Source organism: Canis lupus, chromosome 7 (assembly GCF_003254725.2).
Source record: "Canis lupus dingo isolate Sandy chromosome 7, ASM325472v2, whole genome shotgun sequence".
Lineage (NCBI taxonomy): Eukaryota > Metazoa > Chordata > Mammalia > Carnivora > Canidae > Canis > Canis lupus.
Genome location: NC_064249.1, coordinates 13,460,296 through 13,474,583, shown reverse-complemented (window position 1 = coordinate 13,474,583; position 14,288 = coordinate 13,460,296). Strand labels below are relative to the sequence as shown.

General features: G+C 48.7%; 1 protein-coding gene across 1 annotated transcript in view; it reads right to left on the bottom strand.

The window, feature by feature from the left end:
- Window positions 1-14,064, bottom strand: part of LHX4 (LIM homeobox 4) — a 36,769-nt gene extending 22,705 nt beyond the window's left edge. The window contains exons 1-3 of the mRNA XM_035719267.2: window positions 13,786-14,064; window positions 6,030-6,168; window positions 3,226-3,397 (exon numbers count right to left, since the gene is read on the bottom strand). Coding sequence (XP_035575160.2) covers window positions 3,226-3,397; window positions 6,030-6,168; window positions 13,786-14,064 — 590 coding nt within the window. The remainder of the gene's footprint in view (window positions 1-3,225; window positions 3,398-6,029; window positions 6,169-13,785) is intronic.
- Window positions 14,065-14,288: the final 224 nt, after the last annotated feature.

The following is a 14,288-nucleotide window of genomic DNA, read 5'->3' as shown; positions in this document are numbered from 1 at the left end:
GGCCCAGAGCACCTGGGTGGTGCTGCAGTTGGGTGTCTGACGCTTGATTTTGGCTCGGGTCATGCTCTCAGTGTTGTGGAATCGAGCCCCCACCTTGCCCTGGGCTCTGTGCTCAGCGGGGAGTCTGCTGGATATTCTCTCTCCCCCTCTCCCTCTGTCCTCCCCTCACTTGCACTCTGTCTCTAAAATAAATAAATAGGGGCTCCTGGGTGACCAGTAGTTGAGCATCTGCCTTCGGCTCAGGTCATGATCCCGGGGTCCTGGGATCGAGTACCGTGTAGGGCTCCCTACAGGGAGCCTGCTTCTCCCTCTGCCTGTGTCTTTGTCTCTCGATCTCTCTCTGTCTCTCATGAATAAATAAATTCATTTAAAAAATTAATTAAATCTTGAAATCAATCAATCAATCAATCAATCACGAACTTGTGACTGCATTTTCCAGGCAGCCTGGGCTTCCATGACTCACAGGATATCATGGGAGGGAAAGAAACTGGTCACCAAACATGCTGTAAATTCACGATGTGATCTACTCTTTGTTGCATCAAACCCCCCAACAGCCTGTGGGCAAGGCCACATGCATATGGCAGGGACAGAAGAATGAATACTTAATAAACCTTTCCTCAAGCCAACTAGGAAGATCAAACAGGTGCAGGAGGACTGATCAAAAACAGGGCACCTCATGCTGAGTCCCAGGAGAGAAAAGGGGCAGGGTGACCATGCCTCCGCAGGGAGCCCGCCCCCTGAAGAGCTGGGCTCACAGCACGGAAGGATTGGGAGACCTTGAGACACATACATCCCTGGAAGACAAACTAGCCTGGGTCAGGGCCTGCCCAGGAAAGGGGGCAACCTGCTGGGGGAACATTGGGTACCCAAGATGTGGTGAGGTAGGACTAGAAGGGAGGCAGGGTATGGGGGGAAGGCTCTGTCAGCATAGCACAATGCATCTGGAATATTCTATAGGCAGAAGAAGCCGTGGTGGAGGAGCTGGGGGTCAGGGTCAACTGTAAGATTGGATGCTGGTCTGGTGGGGAGGTACGTGGGTTAGAGGGAGTGGGAGATTAATCACAAAGCTACTGCTGAGCAATGCTCTGGAAGGATCCAAATTAGGGCCCTGGCATGGGGAGGCTACAGAGGCAGGAGGTCAGGGCACTGGGTTGAGTGAGTAACTGTCATGGTTATTTCTAGTATTGGGCTTATGGCTCATAGGCCTGTGCTAATCTTTCTTTCACCTGCACCCCAGACCCCTTCTGGGCCTCAAGGGGTCCCTTTACTTATCACCATTTCTCTCAAGCCCAAAACTACATTTTTCCTCCTCCCTGCTTACCTCCTCCCTTTCCCAAACCCAGAGCCAGCTAGTCAAGGTCCAAACCCCAGATAGGGGCTCAAAGGGACTTCTCTGGTGCCATTGTCCTGTGACTTGATCCGAATGGGCTTTGCCTGTACCCCAGCCAGTGGTCTGACCCAGGGGCATCTCAGCACCCTCCTATTCCCAGCTGCTCCTGGAGCTCACGGAAGCTTCCCAAAGGTACAGAGACAAACTGGAGGAGGATGGCACCCAGACCCTGGAACACAGCTGACCTAACCCCAGGGCCAGGCCCATGCACCTGCATCCTCTTGCTCCTCCTCACACACATGTTCACGCTCACAGGTGCACACAGGTGCACAACATTTGAACACACACACACAGTGAAATTCACGCCACACAGGGGCCTGTGAGAACGGCCATGGTGCTTGGCCGGGGCATCACTGAAAAATGAATAACTAATGAGTCTTGTTGCCGGCTGAGAAAGGACATGGGTGTTGGTGACAGCTGTAAATACCAGAATACAGGGAACAGGGCAAGGTTCAGAGGTGAGGGAGAGAAAGGAAGATTGGGAGAAAGGAGGGCAGTACACAAAAGAGATTGAGAGGAAGAGCCAAAGCCCAGCCCTCGGTTGGAACCATCCAGAATTTGTTGGATGTGCCTGTGTGCCTCCTGCCCCTTCCTTCAGGTAGCATACAGGCACAGACATGCGCACACACACTCACTCAGACACAAACAGGTGTGCACGCGTGCATACTCACACGCACACAGAGGGAGAGCATGGTGCATTGTTGGCCAAAGCGTGATGATAACAATGAGTGTTGCCTCTGAACACAAGCAGGCCCTGGTAGAAAACCAAAATCACCCTTAGTGTGCTTTTCAACTCATATTGGACTAAAGAAATATGAGAATCCTCAGAAATTAAAATCACTTATTCCCTGAAGTTCCACCTTGGGAGGATCAGGGAGAAACATGTTCTGTGTCCAGGCCGGCATTTCTGCCCATCTCCCCTCCCAGAATACACGACCTCTGAAGGATGCACAGCGCCTCTTGGAGGCTTGCTCACTTGTGCCAAATGTTTCCAGACTCTGAGGGACCTTCCCAGCAGTCCCGTCCCCCTCTGCGCACGGCCACGGGCCTCCCCGACCCGTGTCACTGACCCCAACCCCCTGCTCCTGTGCTGGTGTTGCTGCCACAGCTGACCCGGGTGAGCTAAGGCACCAGCCCAAGTGCCTCAGGTAACAGGTTCTGGGAGAAAAGTCCCAGACTAAATGGCACAGAAAATAAATCCTAGGAAGTCACCTCGCCGTGACCAACTACATTGTTTCTGATGGATGAAGGGAGGACAGTCTTAAAAGCTGACTCTCAGGTGTCAGGCATTGTTCTAAGGACTTTACACATATTGATCCATTCAGAGCTCATATCAATACTATGGGGTAGGAACTGTTATCACCACCCCCATTTTACGGACAAGCAACCCGAGGCAGAGAAGAAGCCTGCTCAAGAGCACATTAAGCGGTTCAAACCCAGTCAGGGTCTGGGCTCTTAACCATCACAAGAAACTGCCTCTTCAGCATGTTTTCATTGAAAGCGATGACACTAACAGAGCCTGGCTTGTCCCTGACCAGGGGCAACTCTCCCAAGCCTCTGTGGCCCTGTAGCAGCCATGGTGACCCCTCTAGATTCTCGGGGTATGAACCTCAGAGCACCCACTCTGAAAGCAGCAGCAGTGCCCTGAGGCACCAACTCCCAGGAACAGAAAGAGCACTGGTTTCAGGATTCACCAGGATCCTTCCTTAGCTCCCCTCCAGAAACTGGGCTCACACCCTCTGCTAGCACCCCTGTCCCGCCTCACCCACCTGAGCGGAGAGGCAGACACAGACCAGGGCGAGGGGAGGGAGGCTGCACCCAGGGTTCTGACTTACTTGAAGAAATCCTCCTTGCAGTAGACACTCCCGGCCCTGGAGAAGCACCTGTCAGCCAGCTGCATCTGGCAGTCTGCACACTTGAGGCAAGAGCTGTGCCAGTGTCTGTCCAGGACCTTCAGGATGAACTTGTCCAGGATATGCTGGTTGCAGCCAGCGCACTGAGGGATCTCTGCGGGGAGAGGAGAGAAAGGCAGAGTGAGCCTTCATACAGCACAGCTCACAGACCAGACCAGACCAGTCCTCATGATTCATTTCCCACTGGAGGGAAAGGATGTAACCCAAACTCTTGGGGCTGCTGAGTACAGCTGGGCAGGCTACAACATTGCACGAGGGTCTCTGGTCAGGGGGACAGGTGGGAATGAAATCCAGTCCACCCTGTGTTTCCGGTTAGGAGGTGGGATTCTCAAGGAGCAGGAACAGTGCTTCCTTTGCAGCTTTGTGTCCTGGCTGCCTCACACCGTGCCTGGCACACACCAGTAGCTCCACAGATGGTTTATCACTGGATGAATACTTGATCAAATCCTCTCTAAGAAGTTCACCTTGAAACAGTTAACCAGTTTCTCCTGTGCTCGCCAAAATATCAACAAAAGTAGGAAAACCAAATCTCTCAGGAATCATACGTGCTTCTTGATTCATACCATTTGTTGGCGTGACATAATTTAAAAGTGCTAACATTAGTCTCAAAGCACTGGGGAGAAAATGTGAACACACCTAAATCTAAGTAGAAAACAAGCTCAAGTGCTAAGTCATTTGTATCTCAAGCCTGTAGATAGGCTATTGGGACACTCACAGTATGACATCACTAGTGTCATCATTAGGCCCACTAAACCCCAAACCCAGACTTTTCCCGTTATGGCCTCAGCAGCTCTCAACATTTGCCTGAAAGTCAGACCCACCAGGTGCCTTGCTCTTTGATCCCATTCTCAGACCAAAATGCTCCATGAAAATTACCAGGGACCACGCTGAGGGAGATACCCATGGGTCTGGACATTGGTTACCTGTCCCTGTGCCTGTGGCATTTTTTTTCTATCTCAAAAGTTTTCCTCCTTAAAAAAAAAAAATATATATATATATATATATATATATATATATATATATAATTTATTTATTTGACAGAGAGAGCACAAGCAGGGAGAGCTGCAGAGGAAGAAGGAGAAGCAGACTCCCCACCAGGCAGGGAGTCTGATGTGCTGCTCAATCCCAGGACGCCAGGATCATGATCCCAGGGAAAGGCAGTCCTTTAAGGGACTGAGACAAATAGGTACCCCAAAAGTTTTCCTCCTTGGCAAAAAAAATGTTCAACCTATTGGTTACTGAGTTACTTAACAAACACTTCTGATGTGCCCTGCAAAGTACTAAGCACACAAGAGCAACAGGACTTCCATCCATTAAGGGGGAATGGGTAAGATACAGGGTAAGATGATGGATTCTAGAGCCAGCCTGCTTGGGTTTAAATCCTTGCTCTGCTTTTTTTCTTTTTTTTTTCCTTGCTCTGCTTTTTAACCTTCAACAAATTACTTCCCATCTCTGTGCTCCTGTTAAAACGTATGTGTGCGTGTGTGAGAGACAGAGAGAGAGAGAGAATAATAGCACCTGGTAGGATTGTTGCAGAGTGTTGTTGAATCAATATGGGGAGGAGTGGGCCAGTATACAGTAGGTGCTCAATAAAGGTCTGTGATTATTAGGAGATGATTGCAATAACCAAGTGTTAGATGTGGTGCTGCTGTGGCTGAGGGGAAGGAAAGTCAGGGACCCTGGATCATGGACTTGATCTCCTTGGGCCCTCCCAGGAATCCCTGCAGGGATGTGGGACCCTCACTAGAGGCTCAGAGAGTGCCCACCTGGCCGGGCGTACCTGTCTGCCTGCAGGTAGTGTGCTCCCTCTGCTGCAGCCACTGTGCTGCCTCTCTAGGGACGGGGACCCGGCCAGAGGCGGGGCGGGAGGGGGGGGGAGGGGGGAGGGGGGAGGGGGGGCTTAGCCACGGAGAGATCTGGAGGCGCAGAGAGGGGACTCTGAGCAGGGCGGGGTGAATCACCAGGGGCTCCTGCGGGGCGGGGGGCGGGGGGACCAGGCCAGCCTGCCCTGCCCGGGGGAGGGGGCGACAACTCTTGTAAAGAAGGTCGTGGGGCGAGGGGCGCGGGCTTTGCAGCTCCCGCGTTTGCCTCGGCGCCCGAGCCCGCACGGAGGTCGAGGGGAGGAGGTGCGCGGTGGGGTGCGGTGGGACTGCCTGCAGCGCCCTGCGAAGGAGGGAGGCGAGGCCCTGGGCGCGCGGACGCGGCGGGCGCAGGGCGCGGAGCCGGTGCCCCGCAGTCGGGGGTCCGTCCCGGGGCGCAGGCCGCCGGCCGAGCCCGCGGAGTGGGGGGACCCGGGGGGGCGTCCTTGTGGGAGTCCCCGCGCCAGGCACCCGGGCGGCGGACGCCCCTGGGCCCGGGGACACCCGCCCGAGAGCCAGGTCCCCGCGCGGGGTGCGCGCCCCGCCCGCCCGCGCCTCGCCCGCGCCTCGCCCGCTCCGGGGCCAGAGGGCGCCGATTCCCACCTAATTGTTGTCTGGCCTTGCCTCCCGGAGAGATACGGCTATATTTCTCCTCCCAGCCGCAAATGCAGGGGGATGAGGGCGAGGATGTGTGCTCATAAAATTTATTTCGAGCAAGGTACCTACCGGGAGCCTTAATATGATGAGTATTCAAGAGAGAATACATTAAGGCTAATGTATGCAGGGGAGGGCGGGCAGAGGAGTTCTAGAGGCTTGGAGACCGAGACATCACGTTTAGGAACAACACTAAGAGCAGACAAGACGAGCCATTTCGGCCTCCAGCTTGCAGGAATGCTTCCTGCTGGATGGGGCTGCCCCGCTCAAACTCGGGGTTCTCTGGGGCGAGGGGGGGGAGCCCTGAGACCAAACTGGGGTCCTCGAGTTTGGCAAAAACGTGAGGGACATTCTAAAAAAAAAAAAAAACAAAAAAACTAGAACCTTTAACACTGTATTCCAATGAAGATTGTGAGAAGGGATGGCATTTTTAAAAACAAAGATAGCATCACAATGACTTGAGAGATGCACAATATGCCAATAATGGTTAAAAAGAAAAAGAAAAAAAACAGATGGCAAGAGCCCGATATGAACTCCACCAGGCCAGGTCCTGGGTGTATATGACTCAATAATCCGCACCACTTGGTGAAGAAAGCATCCTTATCCCCATCTTACAGATGGAAAAACTGAGCTTGGAAACATGAAGCAAAGCACCCAAGGTGCCACAATGGGGGAATTGGGATTTGAACCAGGAGCCTATGCTTCAGGCAGGCTAACCCAGTCTGAGAGCTGGAGGGATCTGGACATGCCTCATCTGGCTGGCTCCACCTTGTCATTTTAGGGAGGGGAGGTAGAGGCAGAGAGGTAGTCTCAAAGCTGCTCTGCATACAGTGACAAGGGAGTAGATGAGCCACTGGCCTCTTGGGCTCCATAACAATTGGGCAAATGGAAATGTTTGAGACATACATTTAGATCGTGTGGACAGGGTGTGCATGTATGGGACGCACACCTAACGCCAGAGCGGGGTGGGAAGCAGAAGCCCCCGTCCTGCTGATCCCCCTCCCCGCAGCTGCAAGGTGCCAGCTTGTTGATAGCATCTGTCAAGTTCAGATTCATCCTGCCTGTGGGGGGGTGGAGACCTGTGAACTCAGATCCTACACTTCAGGTGACAACACTCCATGTAATTATTTTGATTAGTGTGAAATGTAAGCTATCTAGAAATTTTTCCAGAAGCAACAACACAAGCCTTAAAAAAAAACTATGAGAAATTATTGTTATTTTTAAATTCAGAGAGCCTGAACAGGACAGGGGTTATATAGGTCTCCTACCAGGAATAAAGTTGTAACCAAAATTTCCAAGAAGCCAGAAGCTCTCCACATCTCTAGTCACCTCAACTTATTTCATCCAGTATTTGATATAACAAAATTCCACTTTAAAAACTGGAATGTAAGCCGACCCTGGGAGTTGCTAAGACAGAATTTAACCTATAAACCAGTTTCTGATACAAGGAGTCATTTCACTTACAATGAAAACTGTTATCTTATCTGCACACAAGTGTTCTTTGGTGATGTTCTCTGCTGGGGCTCGGTGGAGAGTAAGCTCAGTCATGAAAGCACAGCAAAGCCCATGGAACAGCTAAGGAATCTGGGGAGATGCTGGGTCACACGGTACAATGTACTCCCCATCATCAGGGTCCAGAGCCTTCTGTGAATCCTGCAGAGTGACATGGCTCAAAGCACAGACCTAAGCACAGCGAGAGCAGCTGCATAGGCAGGCAGGCTCCCTTGGACACATCCCAGGATGTGCTTGCGATCCATGCAGATACCCCCACACACTCCCACAAACTCATTTACATACAGTCAGATAAACAGACATATTCACACATACTTAGTCTACATGCAAACATATAACACACACATATACATGCTAACACACAATCACAAATAACCCAAGATACACCCTGAGTCGTACACAAAGGCACCTCCACATACCACATTCATAGACACACAGACCTACACATAATTGCATATACTCACACACACACACACACACACACACACCACCATACTTTCACACACTCACACATACACATAAACACACACACACACACACACATCCTCATACACAGGCTGAGGCATTGCCATTCTGGAAAAAAGCCAATTCTCCGGAAGTCCAGCTCCATCTCTGGAAAGGAAGCCATCTCTGAATGAGGGAGCTGTCCAACCCTGGAGCCCTGGGGAAAGTGAGCACTGAGTGCTACAGAAAGCTAGGAGGAAGCAGAAACATTTTGTTCAAATAGTCTTTTGGGAGAATTTGAAATTTTTCAGATCTGCTTAGAGTTTAGATGTTCATATCTTTAGGTCTGCCAAATTATTTATAATAAATCCCAGATCGGAGTCTGATCCATCTGGGTTCAGATCTGAGTCTACCATGTATACGATCTTAGACAAATTGCTTAACCTCTTTGAGTCTCGGTTTTCTGATTTGTAAAACGGAGATGGTGACACCGGTCTCTCAGGGTTGTTGTGTGATCACATCAGGCAATGAGTATAAAACACTTAGCCCCCAAGCACCATTGCCCAGCTCAATGGCAGCTCCTTTTTCCACTCCTCGTGGCCAGTCGCCAACAAGATGAATTTACATATTTGAAGTATATTAAAATTATCTCATGCTTCTTTATTTCCCAAAATAATTTCCTCTTCCTTCACTGACCTCCCCCTACACACACAAAACACTTAAAACTCTCCTCCATCTCCTTAGTTTCAAAGCATCTGAAAGATGTACACCCTTTTCTAATCAACATAATCCCAGAGTATGAGTAGCAGATAATGCAACATTACAAGGTTAAGTCTTTTTGGAATAAAGAAATCTGGCAGGTTCTGTTCACTACAGAATGTGGGCAAGTTTACCAGACTTTGGTCTCCTCCCCGTATGTGAATGGTGAGAATGGGGAGTGCTTGGGGTGGGAGGCAGCTAGGACCACCAATTGGCTGACCTCACTTCACTTTTGCTGTACTGTATTCAGTAAAGAGTGGATTGAGTTCACGTTAACAATGGAGGATTCTAGTATTTGTCTTGGAGATCTCTAAACGCCCAGTGGAAAAGTGACTATTCTTATTTGATGAGAAATGGCTAAAAACCTTTTCTTTGCCTATAGCCTTAATCTACCTCTTTATCAAAGAAGCTTATAAAGCCCCTACCATGATGTCCGGCCCCTGGATCACCCTAAATACTGCGGTGTGGGCACTCGGGGGCTTAGTTTTCAGAGTGATTCATCCAAAGATGGATTCCATTTGAAATTCCCCAATTCCTCCATTAGTGACATTTCAGAAAACTGGGAACATAGGAGGTCAGAAGGTCTGATGCAGTCTGTGGTGGATCAAATCCCCTCCCACACCCCCTCCTCGTGACATATAAAAAGGTATTGTGTGTTTTTATTTCCCACTCACGTTTCTTCATTTCCAAGAAACTGCTCTCAAGAAACCAGGGGCCACCATGAAGCATTTCAGAGACAGTTTGCATTTGTTTGTTTGATCGATTTTAATTCTTTGAAAAATGGTGTTTTCTATCTCTCTGGTCACGGAAGAGCATCAAGGTGAGGACAAACACTTTTTTTTTCCACCAAAGAAACTAAAACTAGAACACACTTGACAGCAACTTCTAAAATGTACTGAAGAAAATTGGAAACATAGTGCTGATGAGTATTTTGATATCTTTAAAAGTAATTTATTTTGTATCATGAGGAATAACGTTCATTTAACCATGCCCCAAGACCAGATTAATATTTTGTAAAATTTGGACTCTGATGTGCCCCCTTGCAGCACCAGGAGACCCTGCTTTTTACCTGCCTTTTGGACGGAGTTCCTCCTTTTGTTTCACCATTTGTCTTAACAGTCTCATGCACCTGACAAGGTTTTCCTTGCTTTTTTCAGGATAGGAGCCAGGGTCTGTGGGAGCGGTTCCTGGTTTGCAGGTCCCATGAGACTCCCAGGAGGCTTCCTCCCTCTTGGGACTCCCTGGGCCACTCCAGCAGCTGAGGGCAACTCTGTCTGCAAGATGGGACCCTTGGTCCGGTCTTTAAGATTGCCCGCACTCAGAACTTTGTCGAGTACTTGCAAATCTCCCAAGTTCATTTGCCCTTCTGGGCAACCCTGTGAAAGGTGAACCTCTACATTTAAAAGAGCTTCCTTAAGGGCACACAGTTGGGGGTCAAACTGGGGCTGGATGCTTCTTTTTGTCTGGGACAGGTTCTGGGACTGATTGAAGAGCAAGGATTTCAACTGTGCTCAAGAAAGCCTTGTGGCTTTCGCTCCAAACCCTTTTGCTGGTGACTTCACTAGAGAAGTCAGTCGTTTGGGAGCCAATCTTAAATAACATTTGGCTGATACATGTTTCCAAAAATACATAATTTTATTTATTTGTTAAATTTCTTTACTGACTACAAACTGAAAGAAGCTAAATGGGCTTTAAGGAAGCACAATAGAAATGCTTTGCAAAATATTGTTTTTCTCAGAACTCTCCATTCTTCTGCACATATAAGGGGGAGAAAACAATAGGTTTCCCCCAGTAAGTAAGAAGGAAGATGGTTTTTAAAAGGCAGACTGGGATAAGCCCCCTCAAGTGGGAGCTTACTGACTTAGTCTGGGGTGACTAATTCTAAAGTGTGCCAACATATGGCCACAGGACATACCAAGCATGGTACCCTGCCCGCCGAAACTCATACCTAGCTTCTGGAATCTCCAAGTCTAAGAATTATAGCGGAGGTATAGTCATAGTTTAATTAAATTAATTAACATTTCTATTACTGTAAACATATTTCAAAAATAAAACTTTCCACTTTAAAGTTGCCACCGTCACCACTGACAATAAAATCCTATTTTCTGGTCCCAACTCCCCTTTTCTATCACCTGATAACTGTTGCTGAAGGAACCGAGGACTAATTCATCTCTAAGTCCACATCCAGGGTAAGCCTGAGACTCAGGATGTATATTACATGACAAATTATGACTCTGTGTGTCTGGGTTATCCCCCCCTTCCTGCTCTTTATTTTCCATCTCTCTACTAAGGAGAATTCGTTTTTATTAAACAATTTATAGTTTCCTTTTTCATATTGCCCCTTATTCTAAACCTATGTATCTTGAAGAGACTATAACATACTTTTCTCAAATATTTTATACATCTCTTCATAACTTAGTAAAAATTATCCCATAAGCAACACAACTGAAGCATAAAATTCCAATATTAATTCTTCAAAATTTAAGAAGAAAAGGTATATTGAACATCACGGTATTTTGTGATGGTGATGAGGCATTAAATAGAGCCACAAAAATCCTGAAAAAAGCTTAATTAAGAAAAGAACCTGGCATTGCATTTAAAGTAAATCATATTCTTTATTATGATTATATTTGCTTACATACTTTAAATATATAAATAAATATATATATATAAAATCTAATTTCCAGTCTTTCCTAGTTTCCTAGGTTTGTGTGTGTGTCTTGACGAATGACTAAAAATTAGGAAAAAAAAGTCAGAAAAGCCTTCTCATGTCAGAAATGACTGTGCCTAAGGTTTTTTCCCTCCACTCCTCCTTCAGAATCCTTCCCCCCACAGATCCTATTTGTCTCAGTTGGTGGTTTGGGGTCCCTCTGACAATCTCCTTTGTTCTTTTTCTGCTTGGGCAGCTCAAAAAAGAGTAACCTTTTCAGTATAAAGATCAGATCTGAGAGTATACTGGAGACAACTTCGATGTTATCATTTTAAGACTGAATTTGGACATTTTAATAGGAGTCCTGTAGTAAACAAAACACATAATGTAAATATGTATTTGCAGGTATAGGATGACCTTCTGGACTAGATGTTGACACAGAATTAATGTTCTTCAGTAGGATATCGAATATTCTCGGTGATTGCAAACAAAACAGAAAATCACATGAAACAAAACCATGACGATTTATGGAAACGCTGTAGACACATCTCTGTTTCCACTCCATCTTCACATTTAATCATTGCTAAATCTCCACAATGGGTTTTTCTGATGTCTCATTCCATAGCAATATTCCATATGTTTGGCAACCTCTCCCTCATAACAAGAAACTTTCAATTAATTTGGCTGCAAGTTTTGTCTCTATTAAGCTATTCCCAGAACCAATCCCTTAACCCTCTAACATTATAATTAAAGTAAATTATACTTTAAAGGCATTTGGGGGTGAGATACCGCAGTAAAACATCTGTGGCTGGACCCAGACTGACAGAGGGAAGGGGGCTGAGGAAATCTGAGCAAAGAAATCCACCAAAACAACAACAGGACTTAGGACCTGCCTCCCAAGATGATTTTCCAATCCACCATTAATACAGTTAACCTGAAGTACATTTTCGATGGAAGAATCAATTCCAATTTTGCCAATTAAACCCAACCCGTCCACTTACTCCCAACAACACTGCCTCAAAATGGTTGATTTGTGCTCCATTTTGACCGGGGCTCGTGTAGAATTTAGGACCTAAAAAAAAGGGGGAAATCTCACTGCACCATCTATTTTAGATGACTTTTTTCCTACCACAAACAACAATAGCCCAGCTCCAGAGCAGCTTCTGTCCTGGAACCAGAAACCGCCCCTCCTTCTAAGGCTCCTAAAAAGGCGAGGGACCCCCATCACCCTGCAGCCTGCCAGACAGTCCACCCCTAACAGAACTCCTGTGCTGAGAATTCCTGCACAAACCCAGGTGCTGCCCTGCAAAGACCTCACGAAAGATGGAAGAAGGAAAGGGAGAAAGGACGAAGAGAAAGAATGGAGAACAAAGATAGGCACATAAGCCACATGGGAATTTTACTAAAAGCAGCAGTTTGCTCACATCTGTGTCGTGGGCATTGTTAACAGTCACTCCGGGAAGGGAGAAGGGCAGAAAATCATTACCAAAGTACACCTGCACCCTCCACCCCCTCATCTCCAAACCCAGCATCTGGTGCTACCACAGCAAACTGCCGCTTGTCTGCCTCCACCCTTGTTTCCCAAAGTGGGTAGCATTATTCCTTTCGTCCTCTCGACAGCTAAAGTGTTTCCAAATCTCTACCATTCCAAAGCTTCTCATCCCTAATCCTCATCAATTTCCCTAAATGAAAGCAATGATACAAGGTCCCTTCCATCCAAGTCCACCAGCCCTCCCCACCCACAGCTCTGCAGTTTGCAGGAGACCAGTTACCCAGCCAGAGAAATCCACCAAATACCCATCGCTGCTGACCAAAACCAGAGGCTCAAAGCAGTCTTCCTAACGACGTGATGCAAAGATTAGTCCCTAGGAACTAATTTTCCATCCCTGGAGGACTGCAGGTGCAACACTCCCTCCCCTTCCTCCAGGGCTGCATCCTCTGCACGGAGGTCCCTCTGGGTTCTGCCTACTAATGCGGTGCTAAGTACTCACTAATTGACTGGAGCACACAGTGAAAGGGCACTAAATCCGAGGCAAATGGGAAGTTAGGACAAGGGGAATATTTAGGACTTGAGGCTGTCTACACCTGGTCAGCCGGGGTCATCAGGTCACTGTTCAAAACCCAAGACGCCCCTTTGGGCTGTGTTTTGTCTCCTTCACTGGAAAGAAATTGCTTTGCAGGTTTCCGGCCTCCCTCGACCCCCACCTCACCTCTAGGAGGGCTCAACTTAAAAAAAAAAAGGCAACCCTGGTATTTGCAGTGGTGTAGGTAGGCGGTCTCCAAAATGTCTTGGGGACTCACGTTGCTCTAATCCCCAGAGCATTCAGCCAACATTCTTGCCTTAACCTCGGCTCGTTTTTTTTGGCGTGTCGGGTGTGTGTGTGTGTGTGGGTGTGTGTGTGTGTGGGTGTGTGTGTGCACCTAGCATTTGGTAGCATTTGGCCTTCCTTCAATTCCTGCCTTTCCCGGTCTTATCCCAACCCAGCCGCGCTACTCATTCCTCTCCTTCCTGATTAGTTTCGCCCTTCAGATCCCATTTAAGGCCATTCACTCTGCCGTCTAAAAAAAAAAAAAAAAATATGTCCCGTCTCAGATGAAGCCAACCTCGGAGCGCCACAGACTGAAGCCAGCGCTGGGTCCCCGACGGGCCGCGGCTTCCCCCTCAGAGCAGGTGCGCACACAGCGGCACCCATCACCTCCCCAGGTGGAACTGAAAGGACTTCCTCCGGCGCCCAGGTAGAGATCTCCTCTCTCTCGAGCCCGCCACGTTCCGGGCGCTCGTCGAGGTCCGGAGGCGCTGGGAGCAGGGCCGGGAGCCGAGGCTTCGACGCGGGCAGGGCGCGGGGGGCGCGGAGCGCGCGGACCCGCCGCTGCCTCCGGCATCGGGGCGCGAGGAGCCGCCGCCCCCCAATGGGAAAAACGCCTTTCAAAGGTTAAAGTCCCGGAAAGCCTTGGGTCGCTGGCGTGGGCGCTTAGTTTTGTCTTCCCAAGCGCTCGCCCAATACTCGGTCTGGAAAGAGAGGTACCGGCCGGGCCTCCCCCAGGCTGGGCACGCTGTCGGCGCTCCCCCACGCCCCACCGCGCCTCTCCCGGCCGGCAGAGCCTCT